General features: G+C 34.3%; 1 protein-coding gene across 2 annotated transcripts in view; it reads right to left on the bottom strand.

The window, feature by feature from the left end:
• Window positions 1–5,228: 5,228 nt before the first annotated feature.
• The window catches only part of LOC102803649 (E3 ubiquitin-protein ligase FANCL-like), a 30,680-nt gene continuing 12,383 nt past the window's right edge, over window positions 5,229–23,525 (bottom strand). For both annotated transcript variants that reach the window (XM_085494130.1, XM_085494131.1), the window contains exons 3-13: window positions 18,872–19,003; window positions 16,278–16,336; window positions 14,762–14,879; window positions 13,020–13,117; window positions 11,548–11,644; window positions 9,475–9,543; window positions 9,234–9,384; window positions 8,450–8,533; window positions 6,656–6,783; window positions 6,254–6,370; window positions 5,229–5,806 (exon numbers count right to left, since the gene is read on the bottom strand). In XM_085494130.1, the coding sequence (XP_085350256.1) occupies window positions 5,705–5,806; window positions 6,254–6,370; window positions 6,656–6,783; window positions 8,450–8,533; window positions 9,234–9,384; window positions 9,475–9,543; window positions 11,548–11,644; window positions 13,020–13,117; window positions 14,762–14,879; window positions 16,278–16,336; window positions 18,872–18,964 (1,116 nt within the window). In that variant the 5' untranslated portion in view covers window positions 18,965–19,003 and the 3' untranslated portion in view covers window positions 5,229–5,704. The remainder of the gene's footprint in view (window positions 5,807–6,253; window positions 6,371–6,655; window positions 6,784–8,449; window positions 8,534–9,233; window positions 9,385–9,474; window positions 9,544–11,547; window positions 11,645–13,019; window positions 13,118–14,761; window positions 14,880–16,277; window positions 16,337–18,871; window positions 19,004–23,525) is intronic.

Below are 23,525 nucleotides of genomic sequence, written 5' to 3'. Positions count from 1 at the left end.
ATTCTACTTCTTCTATTGAGCAGAAAATTATCAACATTTGTTGAATTGCTCTACCATACAGTAAGATATAAGCGTTGCTATGGGTGCTTTGTGCAGGATTTCTGTGAATCTGTATTGTTTGAATAGTGCATACATCCTGAAGTTAGTACAACTTAAGTAAAAGTGGAGGTTTTTTTAAATAAAAAAAGGTCAAGCCCGTGTTTTAAGTCTCTGTTCATAAAAATTAAGTGGAAAATCCCAAGACTTATGATACTGTTATCCGAACCTCCAGACCTGACCACCCAAGGGTTTATTGATATTCTCTAATTTTACCACTCTGATCGATGAGTACAATTTTTGGAGGAATCCAGCATTACGTTAGCAGTTAAATTTTTTTTTTTAATACGATAGTCATTCAGTGATCTCTTTGACTGTGGACTTTATTTCAGACTCATCAATGCATTAGGTCAAGTTCCTCCACCACAAGACTACCGTGGCCACTATTGTTCATCACTGGCAGTGTAGTAGTTGTTGCATCAGACTACCGGTAATGATTGGTGAACCAGAGTTCAAATCCTACCCTGGGTGAGTGTTCCATAGAAGGCCAATTCCACTGGAGATTCATTCACTAACGATGTAACTTCAGAGGAATCATGATCAAAGTCTGCTTGTGCTTGAATTGCCATTTGATAGAGAGATGGCTGCACAGCCCTATCATGTAGTTCCAAATGTGAATATGGCTTCTGTGGCAAAAATGTTCTACCTGTATGTATTAACACATAAAAAATGTCAGGACAGACTACAGTAATATTCAATGTTCTGAACCGACACAAAACATTTATTTCAACAACAAAAAAAGTGCAACATTTCCAGATCTGCTATAAAGGCATAATGATATTTGATGTGTGGTTTAGCTTGTCTTTTCTGTAGAATTTTTAGCTTCCGTGAAACTGAGCTTGTGTTACCGGTGTCTGTGACTGACTAAATAATTTTCCACTGATAACTCAATATCTACAATTTCAATTTCAAATAAAATTTGGTACACAGCTAATATATCATGAGTAGATGTGCTGATTAGATTTTGGTGCAATTCCATGCATGTTAATTAGCTAATTATTGCATTAATTAATTTATAACTTAGTGGTCTTTGAAATTTCTGAACAAATATTTGACTTGGGTGAGTAGGCTAATTTGCATATTGCGATAATGTATTCTGTTGCAAAAATACTTGGTAATATTTCATTGGAAGGTCTGAGAATTTGCGAGTTTAAATATACACAAAAATGTATAACGATTTAATAGGTCATGATGGATGTTATTTGAGCAGATACAGCAACTAAAAACATCAAATATATGCGGTTTTATCAGTATGGCGAGTATGCATGCGCAATTACAAGAATGGCGCAGCCATTTTTTTAGTTTGACGAAAAAGCAGGACCGTTTCTCATTATCATAAATGCAAGTTCAATTTCACTATGTGCGTCATATTCACCAATAAACAAAATCAAAGGCTCAATCTTGATTCGCAAATGTGATGGTTGCATGTACAGTGTTCTCAGGCCTTTCAAGCACTATGGGCTTCACTTTTGTTTCGCCCGCAATTCTTGAAATCTTGTCCGCGATGCTTAAGTTGTTGTATTGTTTACAAGTGTCAGCCTAGTCTTTAAAACAATAACATGTATTGATCGAAAGGTAATCTTGCCTTTGTTAGCCTTACAAAAACAGAAGTCTTTTGAGGGAGCGGGGCCTGCAAAATAATAATTTGTCGATTGTGTCTGGAAGATCTTGAGTTTTGAAATGCAGTTGCAGAAAAAAAAATGGCAATCTGGCAGACTTAACAAATTTAACCAAAAAATGTTTTTCCCCCCACGTCATATGAACTGACATGGGCACTAAAACTGACTGTACCTGTTGTAACAATATATTCATAACAATACATTTTTGCTGTTCTATTTCAAACTTTATTTGACTTAATGCACACATGAAATACAATGAAGTGATATAAAATATATGAGCTATAAAAATATATCTTCTTTATTGTAGTTACTGTATCACAATGTTTGTTGGAGAAACAAATTATTATGCAAATTAGCCACGATGCTTGGCATGGAGTCTGGGGAGAACACTGATGTATTTGAGTTAATAAAAATACCGGTACCGGGCACAAATGTAGTTAGGTGGAATCACAGGTGCTTGTTAGACCTGGGATCGCTGGTTTTCTGCCAAAATATAAGACAATTATTCCTTTGTGCTAATTGATTGTAATAAGAGAACCAGTGAGATATTTAAGAGCCACTTTATTAGTCCCCGTTCGGACGCAGTCCGAAAACGGGAACATATGATTTGACCTATGTGTGTCCGTGCGTGCGTCCGGACCTGTATCTTAGAAATGCGTGGATCAATCACAATCAAACTTAACACATACATCATATTATACATATGCATGTCAATTTGTTTCACGATCTGATTCAAGATGGCCGAATTTTTGTGCTACAAATCATCAAAATCAAGCATTTTTCGGCTGTTTACAGATGGATTTTGTTCAAACTTGGTGTATACATTAGACATTATGGGACCTTGATGCAAATAATTTTTATTTTCAGATTAGATTCGAAATGGCCAACTGGCGGCAATTTTGTTTTAATGAATGTGGTTCTCAAGCCATATGTCTGACTTGCTTTCACTGATTATGTTCAAATTTTAAATATTCATTATACATCATGTCATAGATAGACAGATATATTGGTTTGACGATCCTATTCACAATGGCCAAATGGTGGTCATTTTTGTGCTAAAAATCATCAAATATCAAGCATTTCTGGATGGATTTCTTTCAAACTTGATATATACATTAGACATAACGGGTTCCCGATGCACATCATTTTATTTGTCAGATCAGGTTTAAAATTGCTGTCTGGCGGCCATTTTGTTTTAATGAATGGGTTTCCAGACCCATATGTCTGACTTGTTTTGACTGATTATGTTAAAATTTTTTATATTCATTATACATCATGTCATAGATATACGAATATATTGGTTTGACGATCCTTTCAAAGTGGCCAAATGGTGGCTATTTTTGTGCTAAAAAAATCCTCAAATATCAAGCATTTCTTGCATTTATGGATGGATTTTGTTCAAATGTACAATATACATTAGACATTACAGGTTCCTGATGCACGTCATTTTATTTTTCAGATTGGATTCAAAATAGCTGACTGGCGGCCATTTTGTTTTAATGACATGCCCGATATGTTGATAATATGAGGTTATTACCAGGATACCTCAAAGACAGTACAGCTGGATTATCTGCTGACGTGCAGCAGAGGTTGATGTGTATTGTCTGAGTGCATACTTTGAGGTATCCTCATAATAACCTTATTATATACTTTTTTTTTTTTTTCAAAAGATACATCATGGAAATTATGCCGAAATCCAAAAGGTTTAGAACAGAATCAGCAAACTTCTTTGTGTGGTATCCGGTCAAACCCTGGTGGCAGCCATGTTTGTTTTTATTATAAGCGTATTTGGAATTGGCATTTCCTAATATGATAGGATGAAAATACCCCATAAAATATTGCAAAATTACGGCATGCTGTAACTTATGGCATTACGGTGACAGATATATAAATATACCGGTAGATTATAGCATCGAAAACAGTGGAATTTACCATTCTGTAAAAAGTATATCAGCACTCATTCCAAGGTTTAAATTTTCTCATATATTTACCACATTACTGCATACATTTCATTTTTGGGACCTTTTCAATTCTCAACTCCATACCTGCAATGATATGCATATTTTGTAGCCAAAAAATGATAGCATTCTGAGTGTAAATTACGAGACATATGCTGGCCATGTTTCATGCACAAAAGTTTTTTTTTATTATTTTATACATTGACTGAACTGACCCTTCATTTGCATGGTTTTTTTTTTTCACTTGAAGGGTGGATTTTTTTTTATTAAAGGGCAGTAGTCGTCGCGCAGCGCGTGTTCAAATTTTATGTAAATAAACAATGTATTTTCCATGCGTTGTATACGTCGTATGAGTCCCATATTGAACAGGATACGGCGCGACAACCAGCGCCTTTTAAAAGGGTAATAATTATTACATTGAGATTGTTTGCCACCTTTAGACTGAATACCCCCACCAGCTTCTTTGGCTTCTGTAAAAAGTGCTTTCTTTCAGTGACCTGAGCGTTCATGTCCTAAGTATTTTTTTTGAGAGATTATATGGTTTTTGTTTGGCAGCTACCGGTAGTAAATGGTCTGCCAAATACAGGCTCCTTTCTGCAGTGTAAAGCTTTGATTCTTATGTTATAACATGGTTAGTTTGAATCTGGCCATCTGATTGGCTGTAGCAAGGTTTTATATCTGGCACAATTATCCAACTGGATCAAGATCGCACAATTGTGAGCGCTGTTCATTGTGTTTGCAGGTATGTGATCAACTGACTTAAAACAGGGAAATCTGGTACAAGTACTAAATATGAATTATTGCCAAAAATTATAATGCTCATTTTGCAAGAAAACTCAAAACATTGAGGAAGGTGCATGCACTCAAATCAAACATGTCATCGACTCTTACAGGGCCTGTTGTATTGTATTTTTTACTTCTCTTGTGCAGAAATATTGTATGATCGCTAATTCATTGAAATCAACTTAAAATTGTTGTAGATTTTGTCATTCGCCTCGTCAAAATTTAGAATACGCACTGCACTACAAGTAAATTCTGATCCCTCAAAATGCATTAGAATACCAATTCACACAAATAAAACCAAAAATCTCATTATGTTTTCAGAATTATCCCACTTCTAGATGTTTTTAAAAAAACTAGGCTCTTTGTCATCCCTTAAAACGACATTGGGAGAATTTGAAATTTACACATAGCAACGTGTTACAGCATATTTCATGTGCGTTATAGACACTATGCTTGGGTATTTGCTAGTGGATATAACCTTGCTTACTTTGTCCCATCAAATAGCTTTGCTTGCTCTTTATAAATAAACAGCTTATGCTAGGTTGTTATCTCCATCAAATAGGCTAATTTTCTGCTTGCTCTTATAACCTCTAAATAAACTGTTTATGCTCCTGTATTAACTCAAATGACCTTGCTGTCATGCATGATTTTAGTTTTCTAATTTAGAACATGAACATTTTACTATGCCAAACATTTTTTTAGCTTTCAAATGTACATGTGCCATATAACTTAAAATTTGAGCAGTTTTATTTTTTTAATTTGCAGACAGAAATAAAAATGTATGAATATTTTATTTGCCTGGTATATTTTGTTATGACATTGGTGTTGCTTTACAATGTATGTTACATGTGGTTTGGTTGATTGAATTACTGGTATTTAATTTTGGTAAATGGGGAACAATGTAATAACGAACAAACTGAGTGTCCATCACGATTTTTAGTCACAGGCGTTTATAAAGGCACTTTTTTTTCTTTTAATCTTTGTCAAATCATCAAAATCTTGATCAAAACAACATTACTGATGGAGGGGATAGATGGACACATCAATAGTGATTGTAAACCAGGTGTATAGGGATCTGATGAATCGCAAAGCATGGAAAGGTTGTTCCATGAAGATAACGGCACAAAATTCCTAGTCTTGAGTTCCGTTGTACAGTATTACTTATTCACAGATTATGCGGTTGTAGTCACCATGGGTTACACCAGACTATTGTCAGCCTTGCTAGCATTTCTCTAATGTAAGCTTGCATCACTTTGTAACCATCTTGACTGTGATTGGCTTGCTGCAATAAGGACATTCTCCAAATATGGTGTTGAAACTCTGACGACTGGATGGTAGTGCACGCAACCACTGAAATCAAAGAAAATATAATCTCATATTGACAGTGAAAATGATTTCCATCTAGAATGGTGATAAGTATGCATGCTGGTTTGATTTCCCAACTGTCCACATAATAATGTATTATAACTCCCAAACTAGCAACAAACGTCAGTCTGCTAAAGTAAAAATAATGGAATGAAAACTCGAAAAGTCAATGTTCAATAGTCTTGATATGCACAGTCTAGAACAAACCAATAAGAAACTCAGCTGGCATGGTAGCTGTCCATAAATGTATTTTCTAATTGTTGAAGTTCAACAACAATTTTTATTATCTTGTCTTGGAGTGAAAGGTAATTTCAACATGACATCCCAAAGAATTTAACTTTTATGTACCAGGAAAAGGGGGGTTAGTTGATGAGAGTGTGTACATTTTTGGCAAACAGTACACAATAAACTCACACATTCTATAATACAAACCTCATAAAGACAAGTTTGGTGGAATGGCTGTCCACATCTTGGATCTTCACATACTTTATCTGGTATTGTAGTCTCTAGTCGATAAGAGTAACATATACCACATTCCATACTGAAATCCTGTTAAGAAGATCTTTTGTTTTTATATGATGATTTGAACTGCATTAATAGACTAATATCTCTAGGGGTTGTACATCTGCTGACAACCGTATCAGTGACATTTATAAGTTCACTGGTTTATACTCACTGTATTTACTCTTTGAAAGTCGAACACATCGATGATCAATAGACATAATGGCCATCGTGGTGAATATTACTTCAAAAAGATTTTTAATATTGACATTCAAGTTTGAAAATGCTAAAAGTGACAGGGAAGAGAAAAAACAAGCTTTCACTAATTGTTACCTGTTTCTGTATTTTTGAAGGGGATGGAAATTCAATCTGTATGATATTATGTAAGTTCATCAAAGCACTCTGCAATGGATCCCATCTCTCCAAATTAGCATTGAGTTTGTCCCTCAACGGGTTTACAACTGTCAGATAAATATTTATTTGTTTAATGTATATCAGCATTATGTTAAACATAACTATTTAATAAGAAATGTTCACAAGGTTTTTAATAGTGCACGAGACTCCAGCTTGTCTCCTATACAATTTGACTGCGCACATCCAGAAAGTAGATGTAGCTGTGATTGGTGGAATACTAATGAGTTGAGTGTCAATCAAACGCCCACGCTATCTTTAGTAAACAAAGTCACGTGACACGCGCCATTTTAGTTTTGATTAGTTCATCGGATCGGAGTGTCGGTGCTCGCCATCCATAAATCAAATCAAAATGATTTCTAAGGAAATTGTCGCGTCAGCAGTGGACAGTGTCTTAAAACACATCGATGGCATCAACTCTATCAAAGAAGAACAATTGTCCGCAATTGAAGCTATATGTAACAGGAAAGATACTGTCGCTTTTTTGCCGACTGGTTTCGGAAAATCGCTTATTTTCCAAATTCTTCCACTTGTCATCAAAGAACTAGGGTTAGATCCTTTCACAACGTCGCACTGGATCAAATTGGAAAGACGATTTCCATAAGTTATCCCTCCTGCTTTTCCTGGCTTGAATAAATTCACACACGACTTTAACTGTCCACAAACTCGAAGACTACACGAACACAGTCTACAATAGTCGTCCGCAACAATATGTATGTATTTCTTCGGTGTACTGATGCACGAATGCACCGTGACACGGTGTTTCTCGGGTGTGGCCATCGCTGAGAATGCCGCCGGCGCAATTTTTCACCCAACTCGCGATTCTGTTTTGCAACATTTTATCAATATTCCCTTTGACAAAATCGCCGACAAAAGCACCGCTTTGCTGATCTTTTGTTCTATAATTCTTAATGCAAACACCGACCCTAGTAGTAATTAGTAACGTCGCCTAGTACATATGAACGGTCGCGGTCGTCATTGCAAATCGAACATCCTTTTGAAATGTGGACGTCGGGCAGGCGATTTCAAGGCACCGCACTTAAATATTAGCAACATATTTTTCTGAGCGGTTGTTTATTCTCTTTCAAACGAGACATAAATGTGACGACATAGTCGATCCCTTATCCACCGCTAAGAATGCCGCAATGTTTCGTTCGTTTTGCAACATGCCACAAATCGTCGAAAAAAACACCATTTCGACGGAAGCTTGCGTAATAAGGGGGTTAAAACAAGAAAACAAATGCCATGTTTAATACATATCGACCTGTTTTACTTGCGAAAGATAACGGAACATGAACTCGTTTCGTGCGACTTCGGAACCCGAAGGAACACACCAACAACGTTGAATTTACCCGCTATCTTCCAAATATGGTATATTAATTTATTCAGTTGTTTATTTAGAGTGACGTCCGCGGTCGAATGCGATTGGCTATCGATGTCAGTGCAAAGGTCATATGAATATTAAAATTAAGTGGGCGGAAGGAAAATTGTATAGGAGACAAGCTGGAGTCTCGTGTGGCGATAGCGATAACACCGGGACGAATGGTCTGGGGTACAAGTTGCACAACTTTTCCAAAAATGATGATCAAGGCCAGTTCACAATAACAAATTAAATTTTGCTCAAAATTACCACTGAAATGTTCATAAAAATTGTTGGTGGGAACAATTTTGGATTCCAAAGTTAACCCTGAACTATTAATTTATATATTTTCTTACCATGATCAGCACCTAAAAATCTACATTCTGGCAATACTCTAGGGTGGAATGGATCAATGTCAATCTGCAGTGATGAGCTACTTCCTTAGATAAGAATTAAAAAAAAAGTCAATTGATGATTGGTGTATCCGTAGCAACTATGACCATGTCCACAGCAACCAATTGAAAACATGTCATATTTTCTAATAATGTACTGTATTAATCTCAACATCTCGTATACAATAACATGAAGTACAATATAACTATACAATTTGGTGGGAACAATAATCCCCCAAATTTTGGCAGGATATATTACTGCAGTATCTATTACCAACATCTTGTTCTCATGATCACTAGTTTAAATATCTTCATTCTTATGTTTTAATTTAGCCACATTTTCACCAATATTAGTCATGCTAATCACACCAAAATTAAACTTGGTTGACATTTTATAGTGATTGATAAAATTTTCAAGTTTGACGATGATCAGATAGAAAATTGTTTTAAGTTATGGTAACCACTAGACAATTGTAAATTACATTTTCACCATGGTCCCTTTTAGGCTTTATCATAAACAGAATTGCAAAATATATAATATAATAAACATGCCAAAATTGAATTGAACTGGACTGAGATCTTATATCCTAAACATGTATGTATGTTACTGTCCCATATTGTATTCAATTTTGACAAAGATACGAATTAGTGTAAGACATTTTCTCCTTGTGTACTTTAAGTTTTCCCCTCATCAATGATATGGACAAGGTGAAAAAAATCACATTATGAGCAAGGATGTGAAACCAACCTAAGGCAATTCTTCTTAATGTGCTTGCATAGCTGGGATTTTCTGGTTCAAGCACCCATGTTTTTCCATCAATCTCATCAATAATATCAAAATAATCTTGATATTTTTCTAATTCCTGGGAAAACTGGTGGTAAATATCCTGTAAAGTACTCTGAAAAATGAATGGGCACTTGTATATAATTTATTTCAACATTGGGTGTTATTGGCGAAAAAAAAAAAACTGTCACATTTAGTTTCTTACTTTCTGAGTCCATACAAATTTGAACAATGCTGGTAGTTCAGTTAAACACTGTGGAGCAACAGAGGGATGCTAGAGGGATAAAACAAAAAATGAAAGTGTTTAGATCTTGGCAGTCAAATAAATACATTATTTTTGCTCAAGGAGTGATTCAATGAAAATAAAATTCAGTGAATATACTTTGTTTTCTATAATTTACATTCAATACATCAAAAATCAGTGAAAATAAATTCCATACTCAACATTCAAAAAGTCTTTTCAGTGAAAATTAATTCCAGCTGAAGTATTTTACAGTACTGATTACCCAACTATGTTTGTCATACATATACAGACTAATCTGTCAATGACTTCTTGTGATATTTGAAACAAATTATCCTAACTTTCAGTTTCATGAATAATATAGCCTATATCCAATAGATTTGACTATTCTGGGGGGGGGGGGGGGGTTGAGCTATGTCACAGAACATTCTATGCTTGGATTCTTACCACTGTACAGTGTATTTCTATGGGCATGAGCTGCTGTGGTAGATGGCTATATCTCATGGAATTGTCATGATATATGGGATAAATATCACATGGCTATATCTCATGGAAGTGTCATGATATATGGGATAAATATCACATGGCTGTATCTCATGGAAGTGTCATGATATATGGGATAAATAGCACATGGCTGTATCTCATGGAAGTCTCATGATATATGGGATAAATATCACATGGCTGTATCTCATGGAAGTGTCATGATATATGGGGATAAATATCACATGGCTGTATCTCATGGAATTGTCATGATATATGGGATAAATATCACATGGCTGTATCTCATGGAAGTGTCATGATATATGGGGATAAATATCACATGGCTGTATCTCATGGAATTGTCATGATATATGGGATAAATATCACATGGCTATATCTCATGGAAGTGTCATGATATATGGGATAAATATCACATGGCTGTATCTCATGGAAGTGTCATGATATATGGGATAAATAGCACATGGCTGTATCTCATGGAAGTCTCATGATATATGGGATAAATATCACATGGCTGTATCTCATGGAAGTGTCATGATATATGGGGATAAATATCACATGGCTGTATCTCATGGAATTGTCATGATATATGGGATAAATATCACATGGCTGTATCTCATGGAAGTGTCATTATATATGGGGATAAATATCACATGGCTGTATCTCATGGAATTGTCATATATGGGATAAATATCACATGGCTATATCTCATGGAATTGTCATGATATATGGGATAAATATCACATGGCTATATCTCATGGAAGTGTCATGATATATGGGATAAATATCACATGGCTGTATCTCATGGAAGTGTCATGATATATGTAGGATAAATATCACATGGCTGTATCTCATGGAAGTGTCATGATATATGGGATAATTATCACATGGCTGTATCTCATGGAAGTGTCATGATATATGGGATAAATATCACATGGCTGTATCTCATGGAAGTGTCATGATATATGTAGGATAAATATCACATGGCTGTATCTCATGGAAGTCTCATGATATATGGGATAAATATCACATGGCTGTATCTCATGGAAGTGTCATGATATATGGGGATAAATATCACATGGCTGTATCTCATGGAATTGTCATGATATATGGGATAAATATCACATGGCTGTATCTCATGGAAGTGTCATTATATATGGGGATAAATATCACATGGCTGTATCTCATGGAATTGTCATGATATATGGGATAAATATCACATGGCTGTATCTCATGGAAGTGTCATGATATATGGGGATAAATATCACATGGCTGTATCTCATGGAATTGTCATATATGGGATAAATATCACATGGTTATATCTCATGGAAGTGTCATGATATATGGGATAAATATCACATGGCTATATCTCATGGAAGTGTCATGATATATGGGATAAATATCACATGGCTGTATCTCATAAAATTGTCATGATATATGGGATAAATATCACATGTCATGATATATGGGATAAATATCACATGTCATGATATATGGGATAAATATCACATGTCATGATATATGGGATAAATAGCATACCTTTGTATGTAATTGAATACTAATAACATGACATCTGTTTCCTTTGTCAGTCACTCTAAATTTGACACTTGAGAATGAAGAATCAATGTCTGCAAGACTGTAAAATAACATTAAACTACATGAATATTGCTAAACATTTATGTCATTATCATAACTGTTGTAGTATCAATGTACACTACCTGTCCCATCCCATATCTATTAATAGTATCCATGTACACTACCTGTCCCATCCTATATCTATTATAGTATTAATGTACACTACCTGTCCCATCCTATATCTATTATAGTATTAATGTACACTACCTGTCCCATCCTATATCTATTAATAGTATCAATGTACACTACCTGTCCCATCCTATATCTATTAATAGTATCAATGTACACTATCTGTCCCATCCTATATCTATTATAGTATCAATATACACTACCTGTCCCATCCTATATCTATTAATAGTATCAATGTACACTACCTGTCCCATCCTATATCTATTAATAGTATCAATGTACACTACCTGTCCCATCCTATATCTATTAATAGTATCAATGTACACTACCTGTCCCATCCTATATCTATTAATAGTATCCATGTACACTACCTGTCCCATCCTATATCTATTAATAGTATCAATGTACACTACCTGTCCCATCCCATATCTATTAATAGTATCAATGTACACTACCTGTCCCATCCCATATCTATTATAGTATCAATGTACACTACCTGTCCCATCCTATATCTATTAATAGTATCAATGTACACTACCTGTCCCATCCTATATCTATTATAGTATCAATGTACACTACCTGTCCCATCCTATATCTATTATAGTATCAATGTACACTACCTGTCCCATCCTATATCTATTAATAGTATCAATGTACACTACCTGTCCCATCCTATATCTATTAATAGTATCAATGTACAATACCTGTCCCATCCTATATCTATTAATAGTATCAATGTACACTATCTGTCCCATCCTATATTTATTATAGTATCAATGTACACTACCTGTCCCATCCTATATCTATTAATAGTATCAATGTACACTACCTGTCCCATCCAATATCTATTAATAGTATCAATGTACACTACCTGTCCCATCCTATATCTATTAATAGTATCAATGTACACTACCTGTCCCATCATATATCTATTAATAGTATCAATGTACACTACCTGTCCCATCCTATATCTATTAATAGTATCAATGTACACTACCTGTCCCATCCTATATCTATTAATAGTATCAATGTACACTACCTGTCCCATCCAATATCTATTAATAGTATCAATGTACACTACCTGTCCCATCCTATATCTATTAATAGTATCAATGTACACTACTTGTCCCATCATATATCTATTAATAGTATCAATGTACACTACCTGTCCCATCCTATACCTATTAATAGTATCAATGTACACTACCTGTCCCATCCTATATCTATTATGGTATAATGTACACTACCTGTCCCATCCTATATCTTCTATCTGTTGTATAAGATGAGTGTATAATCTTGGCATCTCTCCTGTAGTGACCATGCTTTCAGACTCCAGCATTTTCTCCTGAAAATGAAAAGACAGGTCCCTCTTTTTTTAAAATCAAGTATACCGCTGAAAACAGGAACTAACTCGTACATTATGTTAATTTAAGCCAGTTAACATTCCCTGTCAATCACAGACCATAATGTAATGAGTAGTGTTCCTGGGTTGGACATGTCCGAGATATGGTTCCATATGGGTGGACGGAGCGCAAAATACTAGTCCCCAATTTCTGACTAAAATTCTCAAGAAACAAGTTTCAGTCTGCCTGAACACTGCCTAATCCTCAGCTCATCTATATTCAACATGTATTCATAGAGGGCAGTGTTTTAAAATTGCAGTAGAAATTATGACAGGTGTTCAAATGCTAATTGTCAGAAGTTCTTGCCATAACTATTTATAGCTTCCACAGTAAAAAAAAGAAAATGATCACCAGTCGGACCATTAACAAAAAAATAATGTGCCCCTGTAACATACTTTCCCGATCATAAGCCCAGGGGCCTCAACACCTAAAATCGGGGGAAGTAAAGGGTGGGCTTATACCCAATGATTACCTCAGGTAAGATGATTTTTGTTGTTGGTTTAACATTGTAACCATCTTACCACTCATGAAAAAAATATCTAAATTACATCTTTCATTTGCCATGTAGAAAACAAATTGCAAAATTAGTAGTCATTGATTCCCGCAACACTTTTACAATGAAGAAACAAAAATGTTCATAAAAATACACACATTTTATAGCAATACGATTTTGGAAGGGTCTGTGAGAAAAACGAGAAGGCAAGATCTTTATCAATATCTTCGCTGTGGGATGTAAACTCTCGATGCAAAATTATTTGACCTGAAACAACATCCATTGACCTAACAGGTCAAGTCTTTCATTAACCAATATGCTGTGTCCTATTGACAAAATTTTTAGATTAACCACGATGTAAATTGTTTAAAGCAATCCGAAACTGAATTAACAAATGTTAAAAATGTGATCTTTTAGCACCAATTTTGACCAAAAAAAAAGTAATTTTTTCCCTAAAAACTGGTGATTCGCAATTTTTCAAAGGTAAAATGAATGTGGAGGTAGTATTTAACATCTTTCACGGTAAATAACATGTCACATACAAAAATAGTTTGCTCGTTCACACCCCATTCATGATTGTCTCAATGGACATGATTATTCAGAAAAGTAAAACTATGTTCAATGACCAGGTTTCACGACTTGACGGACACATTTTTGGCATTTCAAAAGCTACCATTCAAAGAGATATGATTATTTCTGAGCTGAGCAAATAACAGTATAGAAAGGGTGCAAACTTTGTTGCATACGTTCGTCATGCACTTTGAAATCATTACGAATTTTCCCATAAAAGCATGAACCGAACTACTCTACCAATCATGATTTTTATTCAATGAAATACACTTTTTACATGCATATTTTAATACATGTCGTCATGTTTTTTTCATTACCAAGTTTGAAAAATTGGCAAAAAACATTGAGGACATTTTTGTGTTTTTTTCTTATTTTTTGGAACCAAAATGTTATCAATCCAAAACAAACTGATGCTTTAATGGCTTTTCAGCAACTTGGAACATATCATTTTGCTTTTGAACACGACTCCAGTCAGAATATTAATACAAACAAATCTGCACGAGATTGAGAAAGATAGACTCACAATGGTAATTTTCAATTCAACTAAAAATGTCTGTAAATCTGGACTCTGTTGAATTCTTTGACACACCACATCCTTGCATCCATGCAGAAGTTGCTGCAATTTCCAACCACATAATACTCTAAACCAGACAAAAATAGACAGCATGGTTATAAGCAGAGGAGAAACATGCGATTTAGTGATTACAATGTAGGTAGAAATTAAAAACAAAACAAAAGCAACTTCAAGTCATATGATACATATTCTGGGGGTACCCTATATAAATGTTCATTGTATGTACTAAGATAGACAATAGCTGTCCATGTACAACCAAGATCTGGTCTAGAATGGCAGAAATGCTTGAATTTGATGAATATTAACATTAAATTGGCTGCCATTCAGCCATCTTAGATCAGAACATGAAATGAATGGACATGCATTTGTATACCAAGATGTAAGATAGATGTGTGAAGTTTGATCGGCCAGACATGTCCAAGATAGAGCTGTACACACACTCATGCAAACTGAAGTCAATCTATAAGTCCTCGTTTTTGAACTGTGTTCGAACGGGAACAAGTAAGTAAGTGTTATCTCTAAATGAAATTGTATATGGTTAACAATAAGTGCCCTTGCATATTTGCTATTAGTCAGAACAAATTCAATTGACTACAGTAAATGAGATGGACAATATGCGACTTCCATACTTTTGCTATATATTGTGATTTCTGGGATGTCAATGACGTTTTTACCACATATGTCACATTGTAAGGTTTTGAATATTTATTTATTTATTCAAGTGACAGTATGCAACATATATTACAGAATACTGTAACAATATGGTAACATACACAATGTGCATTCAGTAAAATGACATGGCCTTATTTATAGTACTATAAGTCAACAAAAAGAATGTTTCCCACAAAAGTATTTAGACAAATGCACATACTGGGTGTTTGCATTAAATTTAGATTGAATAGCATGACATGAATAATTCCAAATTCTTGAATTGATAGTGTTTGTGAGTTTATCATTTATCATTTACACAAGGTCAAAAAAAGTGGACAGATTTTGAGCAGTGCACTGCTTGTTCGTGTTTCTATATTGTGGTGTGCACAATCCCTTCAAATAAAAGTGCCATCATCTTTCAACTAACACGTACACCATTCTGCCCAAGCAACAAAAACTAGCATGGCTATAGAGTAATATTTTCATATTTTGGATGTACTATTTTGGGAGTTGAAAACCTACCGGTATATTACAGTCATCTTTACTCCCCTTTTCACTTCATTTTATCTGCTAAAATCAATTTCTCAGCTGTCTTGTATAGTTTTAGCTATGCTTTTTATATGCTTTTTGTACCCACCACACTCACTCTATTTTAAAAACTGTTTCAAAAATGCCACTACTTCTTCCGGTGTCTTTTGTTTTTTTATAGTTATGTCATACCCTCACCTGTAGATAGGGGTTAGGTATGCGCAAAAAGAATTACATCGCTTCTGACTATAATTCAGAATTCAGGAATTGAACCAAATCATCTTACCTTGCATTTTTGAGTTGTTTATTTGGAGGTAGTTCAACTTTGAGGTGAAAATCTCTTCCCTGCAAAAAAAACCATATAAAAAAACAATCAAAGCTTAGAAATAAGTATGATTGAATGTAGACTGAAATAACTATGGTCATACAAGACCAAAATAATCTGCCAATTACGAATTGCAATACAACAGATCCCAAGAATGACAAAAACATGGATATTGTAAGTTTTTCTAAAATTAATCAAATCCTGATAATAATAATAATTCTACAAATGTATATTCAAACAAATGTCTGTATAATAAAAACTGTAAATGTTCTGTAGACTCAATAGAGAAGGAACACAATTTACAGTACACATCCAAAGAACAGAAAATCATGGCCCTCACAAAATATGTGATAAGTATTATCAATTTTTCAAATCATATTTATGAAATTTTAACAATTCAGTAAAAACTATAGACTTTCGGTTTTTATGCAATAAACATAATTATATAGACATTTGGAAAGTTTGTCATTTGTCACCTAAATATTTGTTAATATTTTTTTCAAAATGTATTGACAAATATTTCAAGAGTCCATAGAAATACAGTATGCCAATCTGGATTTTAGGAAAATTGTTTAAAAATGTTAATTATATCTTAATATGTCACTCCTTAACTGAATATTTTTTACTATAATTGATGTTTGATACTCCAAACAGTAGACAAAATCAGATTATCATTTATCATAAACTAAATATGTTGCGTGACATTCAGTTTAAATAGTGTTTACTTATTGTAGGTTATAAACCATAAGCCGATTATTGTTCTATTAATTAAAACGAAACAGTATTTTATTATAATAGCTGTGTGGATGGGATTTCAGATCATTATTCATTATTTTTATTTGGGAACTATTTACTTGTGCCGGGAGCACTCCGCGGAGAAGACAAGAAGGCACGATTGGCGACACAATGTGTGAGAGTCATAGCCGAAAACTAGATGACAAATCAAGTCCGGGAGTCCACATATGTAGTACACCTGAAGTAATAGCGTTTTCAAGCTCACTTGGAAGAAGTTTCATCCTGTTTAAGAGATAACTAAAAGGAATCGTCATACATCCTGAAGTCAGTAACTGTGAATACAACTCTCCGTAGGTGAATGTCCCATGATGCATCGCGAGGAGAGCTAAACATGGCCGCCTCCATGCTACGCTAGCATGTTGTGCGATTGATTGAACTTGTCACGTAAATCATTAAGCTGACGTCCTGTTCTTCGTTAATCAGGGATCACAAGCAACCTATTCTCGCCTAACAACTGACTGCTGTTTCTGATGCCTGTCAGTGAGTATGATTAATGAAAGCCTTTGCGAATATCCATGAACGTGGAGCTACGCTAATTCATAGCAACCGAATCAAACCAAACCAACATATAGATACATGTTAGTAACATTGGCCTATCAACTCTGAATTCAGACGAGTCGTGAACACCGTTAGTCTGTGCCGTGAGCTACAATATCCAGTCGTGTGTCGTAACTGATCTATGACACGTGTGTGTTTCTTTCGTACTACTACTACGTTGTTTAGAACACCAAAGTGAAGCGTCGGTGAGCCTTCTATAACCAAAACACTGATTGAACTCTCTCTGTAATATCCCACCATGCAATTGTAATGAGTTATTACATTTATTTGTGTGATTTTTGTTTTGGATCTCTTGTATAATATTCAAGCTGATCAATACTGTGACCTTGTCATTGAGTGATTATTGTATTGTTATCACTTTATAAGTTTAGCTAATATCTTTGTAGTGTGTTACCATGGCTGTAGGCCTGGGCAATTAATAAGGTGTAGCATTTATTGTAATTATATCACACTGCTAAGTGCTGATCATTTGAACCGGTTTGTGTAAATTACATAGGGTTTTGCTCCTTCTCATATTTTGACGTATTATCATTTGTTGGTACTCGCAAAGTACGGGTCAACTCAATTTGTACTGATTTTATTCATGCTCCCTTTGTCGAACGTGTGAGCAACCCTTACATGTATGTAGTTTGAAATCTTGCATGGTCTAACATTGCTATTCCTTAGCATTGACTATATCCAATTGTTAGTGCGCCCTCTATTATAATTGAGGAATTATTGTTATTCTCTGCCAGTGTATACTTGGGCATTGCATTCGTTATTGTGTAAAAGATAATACATTTGTTGAAGCGATAGATATCACTCTGCATCTTAATTTGTTGTATGTTGTGAGACCGACGGGACATCTGGCAGACGTACCCCTGGTAAATTGTACTCGTGCTAGTCTATTTTGAGAGGGACTTATATTGTCGTTTCATTCTGACCTCTCTGTAAAATGGTAACATATGCACCAAAACATCCAATGCACATGCATATACGAGAATTTCATTGTTTCATCAAACAAATACACATATGTGTGCTACAAGAACTGTGATTCAGTTCATCATAATCACAGTCTAATATATCCACCGGTATATAGAATATCAAATAAAACACTGAAAAATACATGTCCTCATCCACATTGCATCTTTAGTTTTCAGTAAAAAGAATACAATATAAGGTGCATGTAAAAAAATCATGTGATAGAGAAGACATAAACTTACAGACACCGTTATGAATCCTTCATATTGAGTTTTACATTTATCTTGTGGAATCAAGTGTGGACAAATAGACATTATACTTCTTGGAGTTACCATGATGATATAGTTTGGTGGTCAACTGACAAAATTTTCATTCTAGTACAAAAAGAACAATAGTATAATTACGTGAAATGTTTCACACTTCAGAATATTGTAGCAGAGCATGAAAATATTTTTGATTCTGATAAAATCCATGATAATGAGAAACATTGTTGATACCACTTGCTCAGAACATAAAATCTTAATTTGTTTTTATCTATTTTTTTGTTTTGCTTCAAAATTTTTATTCTGTGAATCTTTTTGCCTCCATCAAAAGATAATACTTGATATAGAAATATTGCTGGGTATAATATTAAATGTATTAAGTGAAATCTAACTCTTTTACACAGCTTAAGTTACCTTCCCACTGCAAGCATGTATAACAAGCAGAACACCTTCCACTGATTATTGTGACAATGATGATAAATGATTTGAAGTACCTTGTAGATATTTACTACCTTATACTAAAATATGTTTGGATATTTAGATATTCACCCAAAGAGTTCATAATATGTATAAACAAGCAGCCTGTCGGCTGAGATAGCTCCGCTGTTAGCAATGCACATTTCAATTAAAGAACTGAAGATATCATTAGAAAATGAACAATATGTATAGTATCAAAGCAAAGGACCTTGCTGTTTTCAACAAGAATTCAAAAATATCACTTTTCACCAAAAATGACAAAAATAATCATCAAAATTAAGTAATTGAAGATATCACCACGAAATTAACAAGGTCCACATGTAATACCTATATATGTAATATAAAAGCAATCAGACTTGCGGTTTTTAACAAGAAGTCGAAAATCTCACTTTTTACCAAAAATGACAAAAATATTCACCAAAATTAAAGATATCATTACAAAATGAACAAATCTGAGAGAGGTCCACATGTAGTACCTATGTATGTAATATAAAAGCATTTGGACTTGCGGTTTTCAACAAGAAGTTGAAAATATCACTTTTTACCAAAAATGACAAAAATATTCACCAAAATTAGAGAATTAAAGATATCATTACAAAATGAACAAATCTGAGACAGGTCCACTTGTAGTACCTATGTATGTAATATCAAAGCAATTGGACTTGCGGTTTTTAACAAGAAGTTGAAAATATCACTTTTTACCAAAAATACCAAAAATATTTACCAAAATTAGAGAATTGAAGATATCATTACAAAATGAACAAATCTGAGAGAGGTCCACATGTAGTACCTATATATGTAATATCAAAGCAATTGAACTTGCGGTTTTTAACAAGAAGTCGAAAATATCACTTTTTACCAAAAATATTCACCAAAACTAGAGAACTAAAGATATCATTACAAAATGAACAAATCTGAGAGAGTTCCACATGTAGTACCTATATATGTAATATCAAAGCAATTGGACTTGCGGTTTTTAACAAGAAGTCGAAAATATCACTTTTTACTAAAAATGACAAATATATTCACCAAAATTAGAGAATTAAAGATATCATTACAAAATGAACAAATCTAAGAGAGGTCTACCCAAGGTACATATACACCAAGTATCAAAGCATTCAGGCTTGTAGTTTTCAAGAAGAAGTCAAAAAAGTAAAACATTGACACGAACGACGGACGCCAGACGACGCCGACGGACAATAACTCATATGATATGCTCCGCTCGACAAAGTCGACAGCGGAGCTAACAAAGTTGTTTTACAGATCTCAACAAATACTGAGATTTTAAGATCGATTTTTGATGTGAAAAATATTTGCTTTTAATTGAAGATAATTCTGCACTATGCCAGCTTAGAACATCATCCCACAACTTTCGGGTTGAATCTGATCGTAAATTAAACATACAGAGGATTATGAGAATTGGTAAATTATGTAATTTAGGGTTGGTTGAGGATGTTTTCCATGTTATGAAAATCTTGGAAAAAAATATTCACCTATATTCTATCAGTCAAATCAGACATATAACGCAGTTTGACAACTTATCTATAAGTTCAAATTTCAAAATTTGTATTCTTAGGTTCTAAACAGAGAAAATCCAGTTAACCAGTTGTGACTTGTAGGTTCAATGATTAATTAAAGGACTCCCTCTGTATTTTTGATTTATTGTACCATAGGCCTGAGGTCATTGTACTGAATAAATTCATATCAAATCCCCACTTCCAGTCCAGTTAGACTTAAAATACACCATGAATATTCACTTTTGAGATATAATTTTTAGTATGTGTTGGTTCTTGAATATTTCAGCTTCGTCGTTCTGTACTTCGTTCAGTAATTTAGAATCCCAAATTGCATAAAAATAGTTTTGCAATTTTGACATGGAAAATGCCTAGGGTAAATTATTTGCTGAGGGACGGCCGCTTAGGTATGTGCACTTGCAGCACATGAACCTAAAAGCGTTAGGTAATCAAACAAGAAAATGATGTTTACATAAAGTACGTTCAAGGTCTTCACTTTTTCATAGCATAAAAATGATTTACACCCTCGCTTATTGTGACACCCTAAAATCGAATCATTTCCATTTCCCTCAAAAGTCAACAATGGTTTAGTGCCCTATTTTACGCTACGTCTCAAAACACTTTTTTATGCTTCACATGTTTATTTGCCTTCAATTACGTTTTGGTGGTTGTCACTGTCATTCGTGGAATCTTGTCGATAACACTTTGGTTCCAATTCACGTAGCTAAGGAAATTCAAAAAAATGAATTGCAAATTTTTACCTTTGTTGCCATGTTCACGATTCACTTCCCAGATCTTTGTTTCCCGAGCACCTCGAATAATAATAAATCTAATAAAATAATCTAACCGCTGGGCTAAATTAATGACATAACCAAAAATTCATATCAGATTGGGGGAAAATCGTTCGTTTTTGGAACCGCAAGGGCGATAAGACTAGACTTTCAAAGATACAGGTCATTTCAAACCAACAGTTTCTTTTGTTTTGAGTTTGTTGTTAGCCAGGAACATAACCCACCATTTTGGTTAATATAGAACATGTTCTATTCATGGATTTTGATGTGCCAGCCCATAGACATGTATTTTTAAGGTCTATGGCCAATCGAGCAATTTTAACAATTTCTTAATGTAACATATCTTATATGAATATTTATACTACAATTTTATGTTTCTGAACAATCCGATATTTATGCTGGAGCATACAGTACAATGAACAGTCCTGGATACGATATATTACAAAATGCAAATAGAATACCTATTTAACCATTGTTGATTTTGCACGAAAGTCAACGAACACAAAACAAATGACTGACAACAATCGCCAAGCACACTACACAGTGTAGTCTAATCAGCAAAAAATAGATACTATGGACCCCATGAAAATGAAAATGTAAATATAAAATAAATGTCAGTGAATACAATATTTGTTTTTAAAAATACTGCATCACCATGGATCTCCGCCAGTTGTGAACTTTAAATCTCATTTTAATGATTACCGCATAAAGTTACACAGGGGAAATGCCTCATGGAATGGAAATATAATGCTTTCTTTTGTCCAGGTTATATGATAAATTTGTTGATTGTGTATGTATTAAAATATGCAATCATAGTACACATGCAAAGTAAACAAAATTGTGTGAATTTGTATTGGTTGTGGAATTTCCAAGCCAGTTCATAAAATTCTAAATAACGTTTTCTCATTCAGTGTGTATCATTTATGCATATAATTACATATTTCATATACTTTGTATTATCTATGTTAATGTATTAATATTTAAATGCAGATCATTCCAAAAGTAATAAACAATATTTTGCATAATCCCTTTACAATCAGTCTAGTCTACATAGTATGAAAAGACAAGTTTCTGCCACTCACCGCGAAAGCTACAAGTGTGGCAAATAAAATATACCGGTATATTACATTTAGCCACATTAGATTTCAGATAGCACATTGGCTAGCCCAGGTTATGGGCAGCACTAACAATGGTTTGGCCATAAATCTTGAAATATTAGAGCAATGCATCATCGCAAACCATGCCCTCTTTCAGCAACTGTTGGTTGCCTCCAACATCACAAACCTCGCCCACTTTCGGCAACTGATGGTTGTCTCTAAGAAAAGTGGGGCGAAAAAAATACTCTGGCGGGCAAGAATGCTTTGAGTGGGGCGGAAAAAAGAAAATGTAGCAATGAAGCTATAAGTACATGATCATTTTTTTAGTGAAGTGACAGGGACGGATAGTTCTACTTAATGTGTCATTGATTTTCTGCAAATTATACATTGTTGAAATTCAACTTTCAGTTTTTATATTTTACATTTTTGTTGACACTACTGTATTATAAGCTTCTGTACTGATTTTGGATTACCGGTACCTACCGTATTATGTTAGTGTGTTTAGGCAATGAATATCCACCACAGATGACGGGCTGTACTTCAGTGTAACTGCATTACTTCTGGGCTAAGAAAGTAACACTGTGGTCAGACCCCTTTCAGCGATAAAGGCAAAAAAAAAAACATATTATAAAAATTCATTTTAAGTTTTTATTCTGTTAACATAATACATTGGAGTGGTACACTCATGTACTTTTTTGTTTGTTGTTTCAAAAGAGATTTTTTGTCTTTGCTGTACTTTATCTTGAAAGGCATC

Source organism: Saccoglossus kowalevskii, chromosome 2, assembly GCF_978046115.1.
Source record: "Saccoglossus kowalevskii chromosome 2, keSacKowa6.1, whole genome shotgun sequence".
Lineage (NCBI taxonomy): Eukaryota > Metazoa > Hemichordata > Enteropneusta > Harrimaniidae > Saccoglossus > Saccoglossus kowalevskii.
The sequence above is the reverse complement of the archived record's forward strand: the minus strand, read 5'-3'. Positions and strand labels throughout refer to the sequence as shown.